General features: G+C 52.7%; 1 protein-coding gene across 1 annotated transcript in view; it reads right to left on the bottom strand.

Annotated features, from left to right (window-relative positions):
• Window positions 1-19,655, bottom strand: part of CREB3L1 (cAMP responsive element binding protein 3 like 1) — a 45,590-nt gene extending 25,935 nt beyond the window's left edge. The window contains exon 1 of the mRNA XM_010371056.2: window positions 19,080-19,655. Within this exon, the coding sequence (XP_010369358.1) occupies window positions 19,080-19,181 (102 nt within the window). The 5' untranslated portion in view covers window positions 19,182-19,655. The remainder of the gene's footprint in view (window positions 1-19,079) is intronic.
• Window positions 19,656-23,638: the final 3,983 nt, after the last annotated feature.

Raw genomic sequence — 23,638 nt, 5'->3', positions numbered from 1 at the left:
CTTGGCTCAGGCAGATGACCCAGGTTCTTCCCAGAGACCCTTTTAGGGTGCCCACAGGAAACTGCTTAGAGAGCTCAGCTGGTCCCATTGTGTGAGCAGCCCCCACCCCACCTGCTAGAAACAGCAGCCAAAACCCAGCAGGATGGAGCTTCCAGAGCAGCGGGAGCCAAGTGGACGGGGAGGGCGGCCAAGGGGCAGGCGGGGTGGGGGTGGAGGACACTCCGACGCCCAGGCCCTTTTTGCGCCGGGCTTCTTCAGGTGCTGGGTGGACAGTGGGCGCGTCCCATCACCCCTAGGCCCACCTCGCCCTCCTGGGAGCACTGCCATCAGGGACTCCTCTAGAGAGCTCTGCGGCCCTAGTTCCGTCTGATGCCTGGCTTCTCATGGCGGCCCAGTTAGGGTTGGTTTCTATCATTAAGTTAGAGGCAGAAGGGACTGGAGAAAGCTCCTCCACGGTCCCCGTCCCCCGCTCCCCGCCTCGCTCCATCCCTTCTATTTCTCAGCAGAGAAAACTCCAGTCCAGAGAGGGAAACGCAGCTACCCAGGACGCACAGTGAGTGAGCTGGTGATGTCCAGGGCTGCAAAGTGAGCTGGTGAAGTCCACGGCTGCCCTGGCGCGTGCGGGACCTTCTGGTCCTCTCACTCTTTCCACCGCAGCCACTTGGCCCCATCCCTGGAAAGCCCATTCTGGAGACCTCAGCCCTCCTCCGCTCCAGCACGCCCCCTAGTTCCCTCTACCCGCAACCACACCCAGCCCTCCCTCCACTTCACACACAAAAGTTCAGGTTTAGCTTGTCCGATGGAAATCGGGGAGCAAGAGGAAGGGGTCGGTGGCCGGGAGTCCACGAACGTCAGGGGAGCCATGTGTCAACGCTTTGAGGGCGACAGAGTTCTGCAGGGGGTGAGCGTCCCATAGGGGTGCCTTTCCAGGCAACAGGGGTGGGAAGCCGGCGAAGGAAATATTATGATTTGTTTCCCTCCTCGTTAAAGACTTTTTCCTATAGTCGTGCCAATATAAGCTCCTTTCCGGCTGCCACGCGCAGCCGGCGCCGGCTTCCCTCTCTTGGAGGAGAGGTTCCCGAGCTCTCCGGCTCGCAGACCCGCGTACCCCTCCTCTCGGCTGCACTCCCTCTTGGAGCCCGGCCTCAGCCGCCCGCCGTTTACATTTTAGAGAAGGATCCGGGTGCCGCCGTCCTGGAGTGGCCCACAAAGGGTTAACCCGGGAACACCCGGGGCCGCCCCTCGCCGGAATCCTTCCTGCTCATTGGTGGGAGCCGCAGAGCTCCTGGCCAATGGCGGGAGGCTGCGAGCAGCCGCCCGTGGCGGCGTGGAGGGCACCGGAGGAGTGCAGGGCTCGCGCGGAGGAGGGTCCCAGCCTGCGCCGACGGCCCGCGGCTGTGGGAGCGCAGGGTGCACTGGCTCGGGCCTGCATGGGACCCCTTTTGCGTCTGGGGCCGAAGCACAAATGGCCTGGCCATCTCACGGTGTCCTAAACCCCTCATCAGTAGTATGGCCCCGCCCCCACCCCCGCGTGGGTAAGTGGAGACCGAGGGTCTCCCCGACCTCCCCTAGTCAAAGGGCGGGCCGGGCCTTAAATCCCCTTGCAGCTCCATCTCGAATTGCCCTACCGTGGGGCGCTTTGGTGGTTCTCTGTCTCTGGTGGCGGCAGAGGGGACTCTCCTGGGGCAGTTATCGTACCGGCTCTAGCCTTGTTTTCCCCCCTCCCTAAATTCCTTCCCTAAGGTCAGTGCAGAGACAGGGTAAAGCTCTAGAGGCGCAGCTGCCTGCTGGGGTTGGTGTAGGAGAAGGGTCTCCCTCACCAGAAGCAGCCTCAGTGCGCCCCCTTCCCTCAGGCCCCTGGCTCCTTGGCGCCTGCACCCCCATTCCTAACTTCTGCCCCTCCCCCAGCCCAGGCTGGTTCAGTCTGTGCTTGGGGAAAGGAGGGAGGAGACCGGAGCGGGTACAGGCTGAGCTGTGGGATAAGGGGTGGGGGGGAATCCTGAGCCCGGACATTCCTTCCGAGAGAGTGAGAGCTAGGGAGAGATGGGAGGAGAGGCCTCTCACATTTCCCCCTTTCTTTCCCCCCCGCAGGCTGGGACCCACACACCTCCCCCCCCCACACCCCAACACACACTGACCCATACATTCCCGGACGGTTACTTGCCTCGTGGTCACTAGAAAGTTGTCCCCATTTCAAGCTGAAGGGCCTTCAGTCTGAGTCACTGCTGTGCCTGGGGGGCAGGGGGGCAGTGAGAGCAGGGAGAGGAGGTGGGCCCTTTGGGTCCCCCGTTGTCAGCAGACCCACCCTGTCCTTAAGCATTGCCATCGGTATTTGGGGGTCCTAAAAGACCCAGGCCTTGCCCTCCCAGAGCGAAAGCCACCCTGTGAAGGAGAAAATGCACTGAACTGAAACTCTGGAGGCCCTAATTCAAGACCCAGGTCTGCTCTGAGACCTGGGCAGTGGCAGGTGTCTCCTCTCCTCGCCTCGGTTTCCTCATCTGTTACAGTCTGTGTCTGTATGGAAGCGCGATTGGGAGGGGCCTAGAAAAGTGAATTAGTCTTCAGAACGTGGGCCTTTTTCCTCTGCCCTGGCCTTTTGGGGACTGGATGGTGAGAAAACAGTTCTCCTGGTCCCTGGAGCCAGTCCCTCCCAGAGTCTTCCTGGCAGAGTATGGGGGTTAAGGGAGCACGTTGTTCCAGCCTCCAACCTCACTCTCAGCCCCCAGTCCCCACAGGCCTAAGGAAGGCGGCTGCTGAAGTTTCATATTTTCCCCTACCGAACTGTTCACCACAGAGCACAAGTCCAAATAAGCAGAAATACTTGTGTGTGTGTGTGTGCATGCACGCATGTGCACATGCTACACAGATGTGGGCTGAGGGGTTCCTTCGTACACAGGGAGACACCACATCTCCGACACCACGTAGTGAAAAGTACACCCATCGACACATTCAGACGGTTCCATGTGCAGCCTTGTACAGGCGCTATCACACATACAGACACCCTCACAGAGTCACATAGGCTGACACTGTCAGGTGTGAATGCAAACTCAGCAAGACACACTCATCAGATGTGATCAGACAGTGATTCACACCCCTATGCTCACACACATGCGAAGTCACCCCAGACACAGGATCACACAGACATGGTCACGCATACTCGCTCTCACACACACACCATCTCACATGACCGCAGAACTAAATGTTGGTGTCGCCAAGCCAGCAACTCAGTGCCTGAGATGACTGAGTCATGTGAACACCAATGAGGGAGATTTGGGAGCCCCAGGCTTGCATGGGGCTGGGACAGTGAGGGCTGGGACTGAAGAAAGTGCCAACATGGGGACTGAGCTTTTCGTTGCCAGTGTGTGCTGGAGAAAGGAAGGAAAGAGGAATTAGCAGGCTGGTGCCAGCCACAGGCTACTTCAAGGCAGAGCAGAGTCCCGGGGAGGGTGTGTATTCTCTGCGGTCCCCTAGCCCTGTTAGTCTGGCCCTTCCATTGCCCCTCCTGACACTGGTAACCTTGCTGTGGTCAGGCCATAGCTTCCTCAGTTTCCCAGCCAGCCTCTGGCAGCTCCTCACCAGGCGGCCCATGCGCTGTGGCCCAACCCTGGGGCGGGCACCAGGCACTGTCTGGGCAGGAGGAAGCGATGGCAGCGAGTGCCGCCGCCCAGGGCTGGGATTAGCTCTGTCTGGCACTTCCGAGGGCACAGCAGCCTACGATCTGGCTGCTGGAGACGCTGGTCTATAGGCAGGGGAACCCTGCAGGACAGCTTAGGACACTGGAAACCGAGTGCCAGGGTTGGTGCCGGGGCCTCTGGAGAATAGTCACATTCATTTATTCATCATTCATGCATTCATTCAGTATTTACCCAGCACCTACTGGGTGCCCAGCTTTGTGGATACAGAGATGAACAAGATCCAATTCCTGCTCTTAAAAGACTTTCTGACCAATGGTGTGACTATGAAGGTAAGTCCAAGCCTCGAACTCTGATCCCTCTCCAGAGCATCCTCCACGTTACATCAAGAGAGATCTTCTAGGCCAGACAAGGGGGCTCACACTTGTAATCCTACCACTTTGGAAGGCCAAGGTGGGAAGATTGCCTGAGGCCAGGAGTTTGAGGCCAGCCTGGGCAATATAGCGAGATCCCATCTCCACACACAAAAAACTAAAAAATATTAGCCAGGTGTGGTGGGTAATCCCAGTCACTCAGGGAGCTGAGGTAGGAGGATTACTTGAGCCCAGAAGTTTGAGGCTGCAGTGAGCTATGATTACACTGTTACACTCCAGCCAGGGCAACAGAGCAAGACCCTGTCTCTAAAAAAAGGATCTTCTAAAACTTAGAAGTCGCTATGTCATTTCTCTGCTCCATCGATGAGGAACTTGTACTCTATCCCAAGGGTACTCTATCCTAAGGGTAGTAGGGAGCCATCAGTGAATATGGCTTCCTTCTACTCTTAGGATAGAGTGCAAGTTCCTTGATGTAGCTTCAAATGATCCAGCCGTATTGCCTATATGTCTTGCTGTGTCCAATTCTTGTCCGAATCTGCAAAGCCTGGCATTGGTCCCAGCACACAGTGGGTGCTCAGGCGTTTGCTGAGTGACTGACCGACTGGATAAGTGTGTGAATGAAGGAGTGTGTCAGACAGCTTATGGACTCAGGCCCTGTTTTCTGCAGCAGAGAGCCGCCAGGAATGACCGTCCCGAATCTTGCTCTGATGCCAGCTTGCTTCTGCTCCAGGCAGAGTTTCCATGTGTTTGGACTCCTTCCCTCGGCTCCTCCCTAGTGGGGCCTCTGTACCCATTCTCCAGGTTGTTCTTCCTTCCCCAAGCCTTTCTATTCTTAAGCCCTAGCCAGACCAGGTACCTGGGAAGCACAGACTCCACTCAGTGCTGGAATTGCTGTCCCCCCCGCCGAGACCCAGTCAGGCCTAAGGGTATAAACAGAACACAGTGGCCAACCTGTCAGGGCTGCTCTCCCGGCCTCTGGCCAGCTGGAAGGCCCTCCTCGCCTGGAGCCTACCGCCTCGCTCTGGCTGGAATTCCCTTGGCCTCCCCTCTCCTCAGTGTACTCAGCATTCGGCCTCTGACATCCTCAGCGGTCCCGGCCTGTCTGAGTTGTCCTCAGGTTTTATTTTTGGAAGGAGTGCTATTCTCTCTCCTCATTTACTCTCTTCTTTCAGGGAAGGTGTGGGACCCCTGGGCTCAGCTGGGGATTAGGCTAATGACTCCAGTCCCTGGGGTCTGGAGCTCTCTGGGCCTCCATGGGAGGGGACCACCAAAGACTCTTGACCCACCCGATGCTTCAAAGCCAGCTGTCTCTGCCTTCTTTCCCCCACCCAGTAGGTGACTAATGCCTGCCCTTGCCCTTCTTGAAGAGCCCCGCAATGGCCAAAAGAAATCATTACAATTTTCGAGCAGAAAGGAATTTTGGCATCAGTAAGTCCACCCCCTCTTATGTGCAGAGGCAAAGCAGTTCAATGGTTATGAGCAAGGGAGTCAGACAGACCTGGTTCTAATCCTGGTTCTCCTACACACTGTGCAGGCTTTGGACAAGTTACTTAACCTCTCTGAGCCTCAGTCCTGAGTATAAAATGGGAACATTCATACCCACCCCACCAGGTTGCTGTGAGGATTAAATGAGATAACAATTGTAAAGTGCTTTATAGAATGCAGGACATATAGGAGGAAGCCTCTCATTAAATGTAGCTGTTATTATTACAGATGAGGAAAACTGAGAGCTGGGGATGGGAGTACACTTGCCCAGGGTCACACAGCGCAAGGTAAGCAGCCGTTTCCAGAGTCATTCATTTGTCTCTATCTCCCTACCAAGGAGGAGAGAAGGACTGACACCAGCCCAAAGGCACACTTTTCCTTGAGTCAGTCGGATGGGCAAACCACTGGGTCTTCAGTGCCTCCCTCCTACCCCCGTGTCCAGGCCCACCTCTGTGGCAGGCATTTCCTCCATTGCCCCAGGGGCCTCTTTCTTGCTCGCTGAGGGTCAGGGGTCAGTGAGACCCCAGTACTCAGCCCCAAATGGCCCCCAGGCCAGTGGTACTCTGAGGGGAGTGGGGAGTGCTGGGTCCTGACATCACAGAGCAGAGAAGCTAGAGCCACAGTCATGCAGGCCAGCTGGGGCCCTTCCAGTGCATCCAGATGTCTCAGGAATGTGCTGAGCTGGGAACTACCACCTTCTTTCCCTCCCCACCCCCAACCCCTCGTCCCCTTGCTTGCTCTAGCTTTGCCTCCGCCCACCCCCTCGGCTCCTCCTCTTTCATCTCTCCCTGGGAGGCCTCCTGTCCACTGTCCCTCTGGCACGGTGCCACAGTCAGGCTCCCTCTCAGTCCTCTGAAGGGATTGTCAGAGGCAGGAGCCCTTCCCCTCCCGCAGACCCCAGGGACTGAACTTGTGGGGTGGAGGGAGATGGGAGCTAACTGGGAGGAGAGAGTTCTGAGCAGATAGTGCATGCCAGATCCCAAATGTGGAACTGATTTGCAGCCCTGGAGAGAAAGGGGTGAAGGCCTTGGGGCGGCAGAGGGCAGGGCTGGAAGGATGGTGAGTGGGGCTCTGGGCATCTTGTCCCAGCCAATGGGTGGGAGGGTCAAGGAGCTAGTGTGCCAGGCTGGGCTGGGCTCAGGAGGGTTCAGACCCTTCTAAGCCCCTGGGGTTCATAGGGACATGCTTTGTCTGATGGTGGAAGGTCCTGGAGCATTGGACGGGATGGGGGAACCTTGTTAGGGTCCTGGTGTTGGGCCAGGAGCCAGGACATGGTTCAGGCTGGAGCTCTCAGCCCCGAAGAGGAACAGCCTGTCCCTCTGCAAGGGCGGAGTTGCCTTGGGCCTCCCCAGGCCAGCCTGGCTCTCAGTGCTGGGGATGAAGGAGCCAGAAGGGAACTGGTACTCCTGGCCCAGTGTGAGAGTCACATCAGGGCACAGGGTAGAAGTCAGAGGAGAGAAGAGACCTGGAGTCAGCTGCTGCCCTGAGCTGCCCTGGGCTCAGAGAGGGCCCACAATTCTGTTCCCCCTGGGGGAGAGTCCCTGATCACCCAGACAGGCTGTCAAGCTGAGATTCCCCTGATGGACTGCAGGGCCCCAAGCACTGAGACCATTCAGAGGAGCTGGTGACCATCACCTGGTACAACCCAGAACTATCATTGACTCCCTCCTGCCTGCTGAAAAACTCCCAGCTCCCCAGCGTGATACTCAAGGACTGTCAGAAACTGATCCCAGCTTACTACTAGAGCTGGAGCCCCCTCATCTTCTCTTCTCTCTAGCCTAGTTGGATGGACCACTCCCAGCTCCTTAAACCTGCTGTGGTCCCCATGGCTGTGGGACCTTTGCTTATACCTCTCCTGGTGCCTGCAGTGTTTTGTTCTTTATCTCCTCATTCTAACTCTTCCTATCCTTTAAGGGGCAACTCAAATGCTGCTTCCTCCAAGAAGCCTTCCCTGATCACCAACCTCGAAGAGTCATCTCCCTCTCTGTTCTACCATAGCACTTACAGACTGTTCGGTCATTGGTTGATATCATGCCCTGAACTCTAATTACACACAATGGGATCCAGCTATCCTTCTAAACGTCACCCTTCTTTAGGGTAGGATCAAAGACAGGTTTCATTTTTTTTGTTTTTTGGAGACGAGGTCTCACTCTGTTGCCTAGGCTGGAGTACAGTGGTACGATCTTGGCTCATTGCAACCTCTGCCTCCTGGGTTCAAGTACTTCTCCTGCCTTAGCCTCTCAAGTAACTGGGATTACAGGAACAGACCACCATGTCCGGCTAATTTTTGTATTTTTTGGTAGAGATGGGGTTTCACTGTGTTGTCCAGGTTCGTCTCGAACCCCTGACCTCAAGTGATTCACCTGCCTCAGCTTCCCAAAGTGCTGAGATTACAGGCGTGAGCCACCGCACCCGGCCAGATTTCATCCTTGAACCCTCTGCAGAGCCTCAAATAGGGCCCAACTTATACTCTGCCTAATAGTAATGATCATAATATAATAACAGTGAATATTTATGTACCAGGCACTGCTCTAACTCCCTGCATGTAGTAGCTCATTTAAGTTTCAGAGGATAAAGTGGGTCTTCTTAGTACCCTCACTTTATGGATGAGACACTGAGGCTCAGAGTAGTTAAGTAGCTTGCCCAAGTTCATTCAGTAAGCAAGTGGTCAAGCGGGGATTTGAACCCAAGCTCTGATCGCAGAGCCCGTGTTCTAAAGCACCCACAACAACACTGGTTGCTTTGAAGGAATGATCCTGCTGCCCCATTGCAGCACCTAGTCCAGGGCCAGATACAAAATATGGGCCCCCACTCCACACACTGGGTTCATCCTGGGGATCTGGTTTTGCTCCTTTCCTGGCCATCCCTCTCCTGCTGCCCAGAAAGAGTCCTGAGAAGGGGCCTGGGGCTTTTTGGCCTTATCCAAAGAGCCTCCCATCTCCAGAGAGTTGAGATAGATAGAAAAATAAAATCCCTGTCATCAGGGCTCTGCAGGGCTGGACAAGGTGGGATATTCCTGAAAGGGCTGTCAAATGCTGTGGGCCTTCCTTTTAGGCAATGACAGCAACAATCAGAATAAAAACAGCGAGGGGGACCATAGTCAATCATAATTAAATTTTAAAATAACTAAGAGGGCCGGGTGCAGTGGCTCACACCTGTAATCCCAGCACTTTGGGAGGCTGAGGCGGGCGGATCACTTGAGGCCAGAAGTTTGAGACCAGCCTGGCCAACATAACAAAACCCCGTCTCTGCTAAAAATACAAAAATTAGCCGGGTGTCATGGCGCATGCCTGTAATCCCAGCTACTCGGGAGACTGAGGCAGAGAATCGCTTGAACCTGGGAGGCCCTGGAGGCTGCCATGAGTGGAGGTCGTGCCACTGCACTCCAGCCTGGGCAACAGAGTGAGACTCCATCTCAAAAATAAATGAATAAATAAATAAATAAAATTAAAAAAACAAAGAGTATAATTGGATTGTTTGTAACACAAAGGATAAATGCCTGAGGGGATGGATACCCCACTCTCCATTACATGATTTTTTTTTTTTTTTTTGAACTCCTGACCTTGTGATCCGTCCACCTCGGCCTCCCAAAGTGCTGGGATTACAGGCGTGAGCCACCGTGCCCAGCCTATGATGTGACTATTGTGTATTACATGCCTGTACCAAAATATCTCATGTACCCCACAAGTATCTAACCTACTATGTACCCACAAAAATTAAAAATTGTCCAGATGTGGCAACTCATGCCTGTAATCTTAGCCCTTTGGGAGCCAAGGAGGGAGGATCGCTTGAGCTCAGGAGTTTGAGACTAGCCTGGGCAACATGGCAGAAAACCATCTTTACAAAAAATACAAAAAATTAGCCAGGCATGGTGGCATGTGCCTGTAGTCCCAGCTACTTGGGGGGCTGAGGTGGGAGGATCACTTGAGTCTGGGAGGTTGAGGCTGCAGTGAGCTGTGTTTATGCCACTATACTCCAGCCTGGGCAACAGAGTGAGACCCTGCCTCAAAAAAAAAAAAAAAAAAAAAAAAATTTAAAAGCCAAAAGAATAAAAACAGCAGTGGCAACTATTGTTTATAGAGGGTTTATGGTGTACCAGGCCCTCTACAAGAATTTCTGATGGAATTCTCTTAAGAACCCTATGTTTTACCATGAACCCTACTTTTGGATGAGGGAAATAAGCCTGGAGAGGTTAAAGCACCTGCCCAAGCTCACACAGGTGACAAGAGGGAGCCCCCAGGTCTAAGCAGTGGTGCAGATGTCCCACCTCAAGCAAGGATCACCTCCCCAGCACTTGCCCCATCATCTGCCGTCTGACCTGCGGACCTGCTATCTGCACAGGTTGAGCCTGGGAGTATGCACCTGGTCTTGGGACTTTCCTGTTTAAAATCTCCCCAGAGTGGGGTGGATTCAGAATCTACAGCTCACCTCTGTCCCAAACTCATGCAGCTTTGAGAGACCAAGATATTCAGAACTGAGTCTCTTTTCTTTTCTTTTCTTTCTTTTTTTTTTTGAGACAGAGTCTTGTTCTATTGCCCAGACTGGAGTGCAGTGGTGCAATCTTGGCTCACTGCAACCTCTACCTCCTGGGTTCAAGCAGTTCTTCTGCCTCAGTCTCCTGAGTAGCTGGGATTATAGGCTCCCACCACCATGCCTGGCTAATTTTTGTATTTTTTATTTTTGTATTTTATTTTTATTCTTTTTGTTATTTTTTATTTTTGAGACTGAGTTTCACTCTTGTTGCCCAGGATGGAGTGCAATGGTGCGATCTCGGCTCACCACAACCTCCCCCTCCCAGGTTCAAGCAATTCTCCTGCCTCAGCCTCCTTAGTAGCTGGGATTACAGGCATGTGCCACCATGCCCAGCTAATTTTGTATTCTTAGTAGAGACAGGGTTTCTCCATGTTGGTCAGGTTAGTCTCGAACTCCCGACCTCAGGTGATCTGCCCACCTTGGCCTCCCAAAGTGCTGGGATTACAGGCATGAGCCACCGCACCTGGCCAATTTTTGTATTTTTAGTAGAGATGGGGTTTCGCCATGTTGGCCAGGCTGGTCTCAAACTCTTGACCCGCCTCAGCCTCCCAAAGTGCTGGGATTACATGCATCAGTCACCATGCCTGGCCCTGAGTCTGATTCTTAAGCTGGGTAAGTTTTCATGTATTCATTTTATTATACTTTATAACTGATAGATATACATTCTGTATATTCTTCCATTGCACAATATATCATAATAGAAAAGACCATGATGATAAAGTGAAAGGGAGAGATGGCATTTATGCTAAGATTCACGATTTGAGTAATTGAATGAATGAATGAATCAATCAATCTACTTTAAAAAAGAGGACCATCAAAGCTGGAAATGTAGAAGTGTCCTTTCTTTTACTATCTATTCACCCACCTATTCATTCCTCTATCGTCCCCACCCTACTCCATCCTGCCTTCCTTCCATCCATCCAATAAATAAACATTTCCTGAGCACTCAGTCATTATAGCTGTACCTAGAGAATAGCCAAAAATAATTGACTGACACACCCTGCTCTCAGGGAACCCTCAGTTTAGTTCAGAAATGAGGAGGGCAAGGCCCAGAAAGGGAAAGTGATTTGCCTAAGGTCACACAGCAAGTGAGGGAAATGAGGTGAAGAGGGGTGAGGGTATTCCATGAGGAAGGAACCCATGGGCAAGGGCGCAGACCTGTCTGCCTCCAAAGCGAGCCCCCCTCAATCACTGCCTGAAACCCGCCTCCTGGCTCTCCATGAAGGCCTGAAGAGCCTGCCTCACTCCATCGTTACTTTCATTTTTGTTATTCTTTTGGAAGGGGAGGAGGGACCAGTGGCTGCTGCTGTCCAGCTGTTATGTCGGACCACACATCCCAGCCCAGATGTGTCAGCCTCTCTCTGATGGGTGAAGTGGCTTCTGGGCCATGAGCCAAAGGCCAAGGAAGCGGCAGGGAAGGCTCTGTCCCAGAGGAGTTGGGGGAGGAGGCACACTGAACCCGGCAGCAGGGAAGCCCATGGTTGCTCCAGCTATCAAACTGGCCTTGTAGACAATATGGTGTGTCCAGGAGGTGGAGATCAAGATCTTTGACATTCCAAGGAAATCAATACCTTTGACATATTTCCTCTGAGGGTCAGAGTCCTGGGGCATTTCCTGCCTCTCCCAGCTTCTCCTGAACCAGACAATCCCACCCCCACACATTCCCCAATCCTGGTCCAGGGTCCTGCCATTCAGTCTGGCTTCCCCAGGGCTGCTCAAGAGGGTTACACAGAGTTCCAGCCAGAGCAATGCTCATGGTCTTGACTTAACTCCACCCAAATCTTCCTCCTCTATCCTGCCCCCAGGAGTGCTGAGACTTCCAGAGGAACAGGCTGTTCTACAGCATCTGCAGCTGGTTTCTTGAGGGAGGTTCAAGGGCAAGCCAGGTCCCAGAGAGAGATGCTCCAGGAGGGCCTTGGTACCAGGACTCACATGAGGAACATGGTATAGGGAGAAGACACAAAACAGGGATGTCCTTTATGCTCCCCTCTCCTGGTGCAGCAGCCAGGCCAGGCCAGGCCAGGGCAGACAGAAACAGAGTCTCCTGAGGAGTCCTGGGAGTTGCAGAGAGCAAAGGTCCAAGTCCCCAGAAGGGCTGGGGAACAGCCTCCTGGGGTGAATCTGAGGATAGGGTGTGAAATGGGATGTGAGAGCTTGTCCAGGGGATCTGGCTTTGCCCATAAAGCTTAGGCATCCAAGGTGCCCTAAGGATAGGAGTGGGTGAGGATGAAGGCAGGGACCCTCTGATATCAAAGATCCTGAATTTTCCTTGCTCTAGAGGACAAAGCTCAAACCAGAACAACAAGAGAACTTGCTTGTAGCTTCTTCTTGCTCCCCTCTTTGACTCTCTCTGTAGGACTCCTGCCCTTGAGTGGACTTAATATATTCCCCTCTCTTAGTTTTCTTATCTGCACAATGGATAATAATACCTATATGTGTTCAGTAAAAGGAACACAGCACCAGTCCCTGTGGAAATGGCTTTTTTTTTTTTCTGAGACAAAGTTTTGCCCTTATTGCCTAGGCTGGAGTGCAATGGTGCGATCTTGGCTCACTGCAATCTCTGCCTCCTGGGTTCAAGCTATTCTCCTGCCTCAGCCTCCCAAGTAGCTGGGATTACAGGCACCTGCCACCACACCTGGCTAATTTTTTTTGTATTTTTAGTAGAGACGGGGTTTCACCATGTTAGTCAGGCTGGTCTCAAACTCCTGCACTCAGGTGATCCACCTGCCTCGACCTCCCAAAGTGTTGGGATTACAGGCGTGAGCCACCATGCCTGGCCAGAAATGCCTTCTAATAAGTCCTTTGCCACTAAAGATGAGGGAAATTGGGGCAGCATGTGCAGAGATCACCTTCTGAGAAAGCTTTCATGACCTGTAGTCTGGCTCAGCCTCTTGCCATGCTCTGCTCCATCATGGCATCCACCATGGTATTGATACTGCCTATTTCGCTCTCTTTCTCGCTCATTCGTCTGTGATTGACTGGAGGGTCAAGTGTGTTTTCTTCATCCAGGCTACCCTGGCACCAGCATAGATGTTCCTTCAGTGCCCAGTTGCTGAAGGAATGGACATGTGTATTAATAAATAAGCAAATGAATTCCCGGCTGGTCCAGGGAAGCCAGAGGGACCTCACAACCTGTTGGGGGGCAGACAGCACTTCTATGGGACCCCCCATCCCCACCACCCTAAGAGCTGGCCATTCCAGGATCCTGAAAACCCCAGGACCCCTTCAGGAAACATAAGTACACCTCTTGAACACTTAGATCTGATTTTTTGGGTCTTGCTCTGTTGCCCAGGCTGGAGTGCAGTGGCATGATAATAGCTCACTGCAGCCTTGAACTCCTGGGCTCAAGTGATCCTCCCACGCCAGTCTCCCAAGCAGCCAGGACTTCAGGTATGTGCCACCATGCCTGGATAATTATTTATTTTTCATTTTTTGTAGAGATGGAGTCTTTCTGTGTTGCCCAGCCTGGTCTGAAACTCTTGGCCTCAAGTGATCCCCCTGCCTCCACCTCCCAAAGTGCTGGAATTGCAGGTGTGAGCCACCACATCCAGCCGGGGATTTTTTTAAAACAATTTTTCCCTTCCCTTACTAGGATTGCCCCAGCCTAAAGTAATTTTCTCTACAAATATAGTAAGTCCTTGAAATAGAGCAAAGTTCTCTACAATGTGACCCAAACTTGACTTCTGTTCTATGCTCAGGCCCCTTCTCAAGTAAAAGTGAGCAAAACTCCATTATTTGTGGGGCTGGTAAAAAAAAAAAAGTGATGCCTCATTCTCCTGTGGGACTCTCTCTCTTTGGTCTGCTTTGTGCAGTAAGGTGTCACAATTTTTACTTTCCTGCTTTTTGTGATAGTACAGACCATCTGAAAAATACTGTTTTTCGTTAATTCTACAAAAATATAACTCCACATTTTATGTAATTGGAAAATTTATTTTTAAATTTGTATTATTATTATTACTTTTAGAGACAGGGTCTGGCTCTGTTGCCCAGGCTGGAGTGCAGTGATGCCATCAGGCCTCACTGTAGTCCCAACCTCCCTAGCCCATGTGATCCTCCCTCCTCAGCCTCCCGAGCAGCTGGGACCATAGGCATATGCCACCATGCCTGACTAATTTTTAAAAATTTTTTGTAGAGATGAGGTCTCCCTATGTTGCCCAGACTGGTCTTGAACTCCTGGGCTCAAGCAATCCTCCTACCTTGGCCTCCCAAATCATTGAGATTACAGGCGTGAGCCACTGCAAATGAACATAACTGGAAATTTTTGACTGGGTATATTTATTGCATTATTGTAGAGTTTTACTATATTGAGCATCTATTTTGTCCCATGTGACTGTGCTAGGTTTATGTCAATGCACAAAACTGATATGGACTCTCCTCTTATGGAACTTACTTTCTCATGGAGGAAATATACAATAAGCCATTAAAATAATTGCAAACTGGGTTAAGGGCTAGAAGAAATCAAAAGACTAAAATAGAAAAGAATAGGGGGGTCCCTTTTTAGGTGTTCAGGGAGCCTTTCTGAAGGAGGTGACATTTGAGCTGGGATCAGAAGGCTGACATGGAGAGACTAGGGGAAAAGCAGTCCAGATGGCAGGAACAGCATGTGCGAGGGCCCTGAGGCAGGGCTGGAAAAGGCTTAGTCTTAAATTGGGTGAGTATGGATCCAGGAGTCCTAGAGCAACCTGAAGAAGAAACTGGGGAAGACGGAAGCATTAGAGCCGGTGCTCAAGGGTGAGACCTGAGCCACAAGTTCAAATCCCCTGTGGGTCAACCAACTGTAGATTATTCTAGACCAGGGGCTTCAGAGGCCTGTGCCACAGTATGGGGATGGCTCAAGGTAATGAGAATACATTGAAAACCATAGAGAGCCCTTCCTGGACCCCAGAGACAGTGCGGGCTCTGCAGGACCTAGATGGCTACAAATAGATGGGTTAAGGACACTTTTCCCTCTTCTCTAAGAATGTGGGGTCTGGCTTGAGCCCCTTTTTCTCCATCCATCCATCCATCCATTTATTCATTCAGCAACAGTTGGTTGCTAGGCACTGGGATATAGCAGTGAACAAGACAGACCAAGCCCCTGACTCAAGGAACTGTTCCCTCAACACTGGGGGAAGCAAAACCCAAACCAAACCTCTGCTCAAGACGAACTTAATGTTTTGATGGAGGAGTAGGTATCAGAGGTCTCCTTTTTGAATAGGCAACCTGAGATTTGGGCTCCTGCAGTAGGTTTTTCATTAGATCTTTTCTAGCAGATTCCACTCTTGAGACCAGAGTGCCTTAGCACTTCTGTCCTCTTTCCTGTTGGTGAGAACTTAAATGGAAACACACATACATCTCCCCTTTTAAGGACTGTTAAAGGGCCACCCACAGACATAGGAACACCCAAACACACATACTTCTCTAATCTCCCTAAATCTCCCAAAGGCTGGGGGTGGGGATGCCTCTCTGCTTCCCAGTTAGCTCAAGAGAAGCCAGGCCAGGGGTCTGGGGAGTAGCTATCAGCCTTAGCCCCCACCGCCTCCCCCCATGCTGGGCTGGTCCCCGGGTCCCCGTCACTCCCACACCTGGCCTCCCCAGCTGCAGGGAGTGAACGGGTGTGCTGGGCAAACATCCTTGCAGCTTCCTGCTACTCCCCTCTGAGAAAACAGACCTCTTCTTCCTCCTTCTTCTCCTCCCCACACCCTCCCAGCTGGGGCTTCTCTGGGATCCCAAGCCAGTTCCCTCCAGAGAAGCCAGACATCCCTTCCTCTTAGCCAGAGGAAGGAGGGGACAGCACACAGACCTAGTGTTTCCATCTGGAGAAACGACCTGCTCTCCCTTTGGTCCTTTATCCCAGTTCTTGGAGCCCAGACCTTCTCTCTCGTATGGGCCAAGGGGCTGAAGGACCACAGAGTACAGTGGCTCCAGGGTGGCCACATCAGAAACCATGGGAGAGCGGGAGGGGCAGAGAGGAGATGCCCCAACATGGGACAGGAAGGGCAGCCCCCTTCTGAGGATCTCTGAGATTCACATAACGAGAATTGCAGTAACATGAAGGTATCCTCATAGAAAGAAAAATAAAGCAGTCCAGCCACCTCCAAACACACTTGTCTTGACTTTGTGTACTCCCTCTCCTGTCTGTCCAAGTGCATGCGTATTTCTTGCATAGTTGTTTTCAGGGTGAGCATACATTTTGCATTTTGCACAGAGCAACAGAGCACACACAATTTCTGCATGATTTATGGCCTGTATCTGGATTTTTAAGGAGGATAGTGAATATTCTGCTCTCTATTTTCCAGACCGAGAGGCACACAGACACCATCCCTACCCATCCTTAACCCTGGAAATATTTTCCTATCCTCATCCAGAATGAAGAAGTTGGGGGAAGGGTTGGTGTGGGATCTCAGCTGGAAGGGACCTCGGATATGGAGATGGAGGCCCCAGAAAAGGAAAATGACTTGCTATGTTCACACAGCAACTCCTAGCTGAGCAATTCTCACTGTCACCCCCATCCAGTCTCTGTGGATCAAACCAGCGATGAACGTTTCATGCCAGGCATTGTGCTACATTAACCTTCACCTTAATTTTCTCTCGAAATGCCTACAGTAATGCTATGGTTCTAATATTCCCATTTTTCAGATGAGGAAGCCAACGCCCAGAAGAAGAAGTCACTTTTGGCCGGGCGCGGTGGCTCAAGCCTGTAATCCTGGCACTTTGGGAGGCTGAGGCGGGTGGATCATGAGGTCAGGAGATCATGAGGTCAGGAGATCGAGACTGGCTAACACGGTGAAACCCCGTCTTTACTAAAAATACAAAAAAAATTAGCCGGGCATGGTGGCGGGCACCTGTAGTCCCAGCTACTTGAGAGGCTGAGGCAGGAGAATGGCGTGAACCCGGGAGGCGGAGTTTGCAGTGAGCCAAGATCTCGCCACTGCACTCCAGCCTGGGCGACAGAGCAAGACTCCATCTCAAAAATAAATAAAATAAATAAATAAATAAATAAATAAATAAATAAATAAATAAAGTCACTTTTCTGAATTCTCCTGCTGGCTGGTGGCAGAAACACAGACAGAATTAAATCTCTTGATTCCCAGCCCAAGAGTCCTTTCTCTGTTTCTTTAGGCACCCCATCTTCTCCTGCTGCCTCTCCTGGCCCTGCCCAGGTGCAAGATCAGGAGCCTCCCCAACAGGGCTTTTCCTCCCCAGTGTCCCAGTGCTGGATCCCACTGTCTGGTCGTGCCTCCTTTCCTGTGCTGGACCAAGGCCCAGATGAGCAGCTGGGGACGCAGGGCTGAATGGAGCAGCAGGAAGAGGCTGCGGGCGGCTGAGTTCATTCAGAAGAAAGCCCAACTCAGAGCTTCCAAGGGCCTAGGGAAGCTTACCGCGGGGCTCTACTGCCCCCCTTGACTTCAAGGGTCTGAGCTCTGATAAACCTCTTTCCTTCTGACTAGTGTCTTTTACCAACCTCAAGAGAAGGTGTGGATCCCCTGATCCCTGCTGCTTTATTCCTGGGATCTGTGCCAGAACCATCTGTAGGAAGACCTGATCCAACATCTCCCCCATTTTACAGACAAAGAAACTGAGGCCCAAGGAGGAGATCCAGTGGTATGGGCCAAGCTCACAGGGGAAGCAGAGCCAGGACTAGAAACCAAGTCTCTTTGCTGTCAATGCAAGCCCTCTCCCCTTGTACCCTTGTTCCATCTGATGAATTATGCTCTCTCTGCCTGGGACAAGGGGCCTTCCTCAGAGCGCAGGGTGACCAGGATGTGCTGCTTAATGGAGAACAGGGAGACCTCAGTCTCCATGCCTCTTTGACTCTGGCTCCTGTCCCTTGGCCTGGCTCCTCACTGTCAATCTAGTGGCCTGGGACAGTTTAGGTGGAAGTCCAAGATGCTCAAGTCCTCTACGGACTTGGCTCTTGCCTGGCCAAGTTTATCTTGGTCCTGGGAGGTAGAGATCAGCAGGTAAAGAGTCTCAAGTGCTTGATCACAGGGTGTGTGTGTGTGTGCGTGTGTGTGGTGTGTACAGGCATGCACATGCAACTGGTGGTTCACTGAAGAGGGGGCTCCCACTAGATTCCCCAAACAATCCACATTTCATCTAGGCAGGCCCTTCTGAACCTAAATATTTTCTCCCATTCTAAGCCCATGCCCCTCCCCCATCAAGGCCTTAGGGCTGAGCCTGAGAGAGGGAGGGAGGGAAGAAGAGAGAGAAGCCACGTTTCCTTAGGGAGGGAGGGGAAGAGTGAGAAAGAGGAGAAAGACAAGCTCACAGTGGGACCTAGTCAAGAAGACACAGGGAGAGGGAGAGAGAAAGTCAGCCAGACTGTGAGAACAGAGGGACAGAGCAGAGATCTAGAGGCAGATGGAGAGAAGGGCTCCCATCCTCCTGAGCCATCACCCTGTGTTGCCCTGACCGCCTCCTCCCAGCCCCCAGCCTCAGGTCCCTCCCAGAGGGGGGGGTCTCTGGGCCTGATTCCCTGGGGCTGCCAGGGTAGCACCCTGAAGTTTCCGGGCCTGGCTGAGAACCCAGGTCTGGCTCTGATCCCCGAGGGGAGTCGGGTCTCAGACCCTCTGAACGCTCCCAGGTGCGCCTCCCAGCGGAGATCCAGCCTAAGAGCCACCGAAGCCCCAAGGGAGGCGCAGGAAAGGGCGCTGCCACTTTGCGCCTAGTCTCGTCCTGGAACCTGGGGTGGGTTGGGGACGGCTAGAAGACGTGGGTGGAGGGCGGGATTGGCGTCTCTTGAGCTCAGATCCGAGGATCGGACGGCGCCGATACCTCGATGGCCCCTTACCCTAGAAGGTGGAGGCCAATGTGTTCAAGGATTGCGCCCCCAGGAGGGGCGCGCACTGGCACCAGCTCCGAGGCTTAGGTCAGGCGGGGGTCCAAGGGAAGTGTCGAGGGACCTACTCGTCAAATCTCGGAGCTCCAAACACATGTCGCTCCGGGAGACCCTGCGCTGAATCCTTTCCCCGCTCCTGCCCAGTGATGTGTAGTCGGGTCCTTCTAGGGGCCCAGGCGCGCCGCGAAGAAGGGTGCTGAGAGGTGGAACGGGAACGGAGACCCTTCATCTTACCGCATTGTTGAGGAAGTCCGACTCGTTCAGATCCCCCAAGTCCAGGAAGCTGGATCCGGGGAACAGCCTGTCGGCCGGGAATGGTTCCAAGACGGCGTCCATCGCGGCCGGCTCCCGGGACCCCCTTCGACTGGGCTTCCCTCACTCCAGGGCGGCGGCGCGCCCAGTCCAGAGCTCCTGCCTGAGCGCTGGCAAGCGGGCGGGGGGCAGGTCCGGGGCGAAGCCCCGGGGGAGGGGCAGACGGAGGCGGCGCGGCCCCGGGTGGGGGGCGCGGGGGGCGCGGGGGCCTTAGGGCAGCGGCTAGGAGCGGGATGGGCTCAGGGGCCCCGGGCGCACTGTGGGCATTCAGCCGACTCCACCTCCTCCTGCTCCTCCTGGGGCACAGCTGGCTTCCATGGGGAGCCCGGGGGTGGGGCTGAGGGCTTGAGGAGCCCCCCGGACAGGGTGGGAGCCGGGACGGGGGAGCTAAGCGCTCCCCCGAGACTGGGTGGTTGCCGGCCTCTCCGCTGTCTCTGCTTCTCCCTCCGCAACGCTTCTGTCACTTTCCTCTCTGTGAAACCGGGAACCCCTAGCTGGCTAGCCCAGCTGGCCAAGGCGCCACGCCCCCACATCAATATTCACAATAATTTAATATTAATGAGAAGAGGGCGTGGCTCAAGGAATCCGCTCTCATTTTTTAAAGAGACATCTGCAACTTCGTCTTCCTTAGTCATCTGTCTTCTCTGAATGCTCAAGGTGGGGGCTTAAAGCAACAATAGTCCTGGAACCGATAACAGTGTTCCTGGAACATTGGCATTTTGTTAAGGTTTCACCAACCACTGTCCCATAAATTGATGAGGAAGCTATTTCCATCCTTCCAGCCTTATGCTAAAACCTGCACCAAACCCAGTCAGGGAATTCCATTTCACAGTCGCCTCAACAGATCTCCCCTCAACAGGGGAGATTTTCAGCTTTTTAAAAATTTTATTTATTTATTTATTATTATTATTATTTTTTGATATGGAGTTTCGCACTTTTTGCCCAGGCTGGAGGGCAATGATGTGATCTCGGTTCACTGCAACCTCTGCCTCCCATGTTCAAGCGATTCTTCTGCCTCAGCCTCCCGGGTACCTGGAATTACAGGCGCGCCCCACCACATCCAGCTAATTTTTGTATTTTTAGTAGGGACAGGGTTTCACCATGTTGGCCAGGCGGGTCTCGAACTCCTGACCTCAGGTGATCCGCCCAACTTGGCCGCCCAAAGTGCTGGGATCACAGGTGTGAGCCAGCACACCTGGCTGATTTTCAGCTTGTAACTCTCATTTCTCATCTCACATGTGTCTTCCTCCAGGAAGCCTTCTCTGAATCCCCAGGCTGGGGCAGTTACCAATGGTATACACCCACAGGGTATCATGTGCTCACCTCTGCTGTTTCCAGTCTAATGTGGTATTGTCTTTGTTTGCTCACGTTGTTTGTGTCTGTGACCCCACTGAGCTGTGAGACTGCTCAGGGCAAGGACTGTCCCCAGCTTCCCTGTGTGTGAAAGGGCTGGGTGAACAGCCAGAGATAGGAGAGTACCCCTCTTCTCCTTGATAGTCAAGTCCCTCCCCATCCCTCAATGGTTCTGAAGAGGAAGAAGTTGGAAAACAGCGGTTCTGGAATCTGAATGAGCCAAGGTGCTGGCTGGCTGCACACTCCACAGTCACCAGACACTCCCGGGGCCCCGGGATCCATTACCTAAGTGACTTGCTCCTGGGTACAAACTTAATCTCTCAAAAGGGCTGATAACAATCGCCAAGCACCTGAACAAATGGAGGTGGTTCAGAAAGGCACTCCCTCAGAGGGCTGGGCACACTGTTTCCTGACCAGAAGTCATTAATAAGATTAAGTGTGTCCTCCCTGTCTGGGACATTTAATTAGCTCAGGAACCAAAAGGCCTTTAAGAAGTAGAGATGTCATTGCAGCTAAGCCATGGATGTCACCAAAATTGCTCTCAGCGCCAGGTGGGAGAAGGGCTCATACCAAGGCTGAGACAGCAGTTGTTTGCTTGCCTGGCAGGCGGGCAGGCACGTGGCTTTTCCCCACCTTATGATCTAGTTGACATAGTTCTGGAGAGTGAAGTTCTGACCTTCCAGGCTGTCACATGACCATTAGCTCCAAGGCCTCCTGGAGAATTTGTTCTTGAGAAGTCGGATTATAACCCATACTCTGGGGACCAGTTCACCAGCCATGCACCTCCGAGAAGTAAGGCTGGGCCAAAAAGAAATCAATTCACTTTCACAACAGTGGCGGGTAGAATTAAGGTGCTGGGACCATGGTGTCTTCCCCAAATGTGTCATATCTGGCCAAATGGGGACCATTCAAACACTGGGATGTGGCTGATACTTCTCAGGGGGAGGGGAGGGATCTCTGGCTGGGTGAACAGGCCAGGCTGTCGTGAGTGAGCTCCAGCAGCAGGTGTCTGGAGTCCTGGCTACTGAGCTGGAGTCCCTGCAGGCCCCCAGGAGGAGCAAAAGTGGCCCCCTGCCTGAGGTTGGCTGGAAATTGTGCCTGTGTTCCTCCCAGCCTGCTCTGTAATTAGAGACACAGGTACCATTTAAGTGATTGGGGAAGATTATATAGTTTTAGATAAGTAGGATTAGAGTGTCCTCTCTTTCCTTATTCTTACCCAGGTGAACACACCAGGAAACCATTGAAAATAATCCTGGGGAGACATTCTGGTTCCGGCAGCTTCTGCGGAGTCTGAGAGGCGGAATCTCCCAAGAGAAATCCTGGGGAAACGGGTGGCAGGAGGAGGAGGGAGACCAGGCAGTGTAGAGCCAGGCACACAGAGGAGTGTGATCATTTTCTTTCCAGAGAGAAGAGGATGGCAAAGTCCAGCAGAGATGAGGATGATTGCAGATTTATTCACACATTCTATAAGCATTATTGAGTACCTACTGTGACTGTTTCCCAGACCAGGCACTGGAGACACAGCGGTGATTAAGAACCTAGATCCCAGAGTAAATGTAGTTGCACAGAGGTGGGTGGGTGGGTGGAGGAAAATATGGGTAAAAAGAATGTTAAGAAGATAATTTCAGAGCGTGGTAAGGACTATGAAAAAATAAAATAGTGTGATGTGACCCTGTGGGTAAGGAAGGCCTCTCTGAACAGGCCACATGTGAACTGAGAACTGAATCAAGAACTGGGGTCATTTATGGGGCAAAATGCAGGGAAAAGCATGCTAGGCAGAGGGAACAGCAAGTAGAAGAGAAAGAGGAGGAAGAACGGACTAGGAAGAACAGGCAGTGGCACAGGAGTGAGATGATGAGGGTGAAAACCCAATGCCCTACACAAACCCGGTACTTGTGGCCACACTGAAGCCCAGGCTCTATTCTGTGCAAGGACTGGAAAGAACTGTGCCCACCTGAAGTCTTCTGTAGCGTGTGGTTGGCTGCGCATCCCTTCTCCCTTGTCTATTAAAGATTTTCCAGGAGACAAAATGAGATGTCTCCCTGGGTCTTAAGTCTGCCTTCTGACCTAGCAAGGAGGGTTTGCTCCCTCTCTCCCAGTTCTTGGGCCTGGTCCCACAACCCAACCCCCTACCCAGGCCCCTCCTCTACATCTGAAGGAGTTAGGGGATGGAGGCCAATGTTGGCTCTGCAAACACCACCTCCACAGGCCCAAATACTGCGGGTCACGAGAGGCACTGATGGCAGCCCCTTCTCTGATGGGCTCAGGAACACCTGGTTGCTGCTCTCCAGGAGCTGTTCCAACTGCGAAGCAAAAGCTTCATGTGTAAAGACATCCCAACGCAGTCAATGACGCACAGGAGAAAGAGGACAGAGGTAAGCTTGCCTGTTCCAGACACTGAAGATCAGGCAGAGAGAGAGGCTCCTGCCAGGCTGAGCTGTGAGTAGAATGGTGTGTCTGTGTGTGTGTGTGTGTGTGTGTGTGTGTGTGTGTGTGTAGAGCCACTGCCCTTCGCTGGGTCTCAGTTTCCATAGCTATAAAATGGGCGAGGTGTTGATGCCCTCTAGGGTTTCATCCTCTCCAAGGATCTTCCAAAGTTCCCTTTCCAGGACAGGGCCTAGGGAGCAGGCGTAGGGGTCGGGGGAGTGTGAAGGGCCTCCCTGCTCAGGAGGCCTGGCACTTTGATTTTCCAGGCTTCTGCCCAGAGCCTCCAGGAGGGTGCAAAGCTGGTGTTTACACTCGGTAGGCAGGCCCTGGGTGGTGGTAATAAGGTCACCCAAAGTAAACCTGTCTTGTTTGCCTGGGTTGTAAAGGGGAAAATGCTTTGGCACACTCTAACAGGAACTTCTGAGAAATGAAAACATATTCATCCTGGAGATTAAACTGACTTCCGGGGTGCAGACGGGGCCCTTTGTTCTCTTGCAGCTCCCTAAAATGGGCTGCATGGCTGCTTTCCCTGTATGCCCCACTGGAGCTGGACATGGAGCCTGAGGTGGCACCTTGCCAGAAACAGGGTGGGTTTCAGAACCTCAACTCTCACTCAGTTTAGGTCTCTCCTTTCCACTCCTTTGGCCTGTGATCCCTTCCCACCCAACCCTGAACCATAAAAATACCGGACGTTTATTAGT

This window comes from Rhinopithecus roxellana, chromosome 15 (genome assembly GCF_007565055.1).
Source record: "Rhinopithecus roxellana isolate Shanxi Qingling chromosome 15, ASM756505v1, whole genome shotgun sequence".
In the NCBI taxonomy this organism is placed as follows: Eukaryota; Metazoa; Chordata; class Mammalia; order Primates; family Cercopithecidae; genus Rhinopithecus; species Rhinopithecus roxellana.
This window is presented reverse-complemented; position numbering and strand designations above follow the sequence as displayed.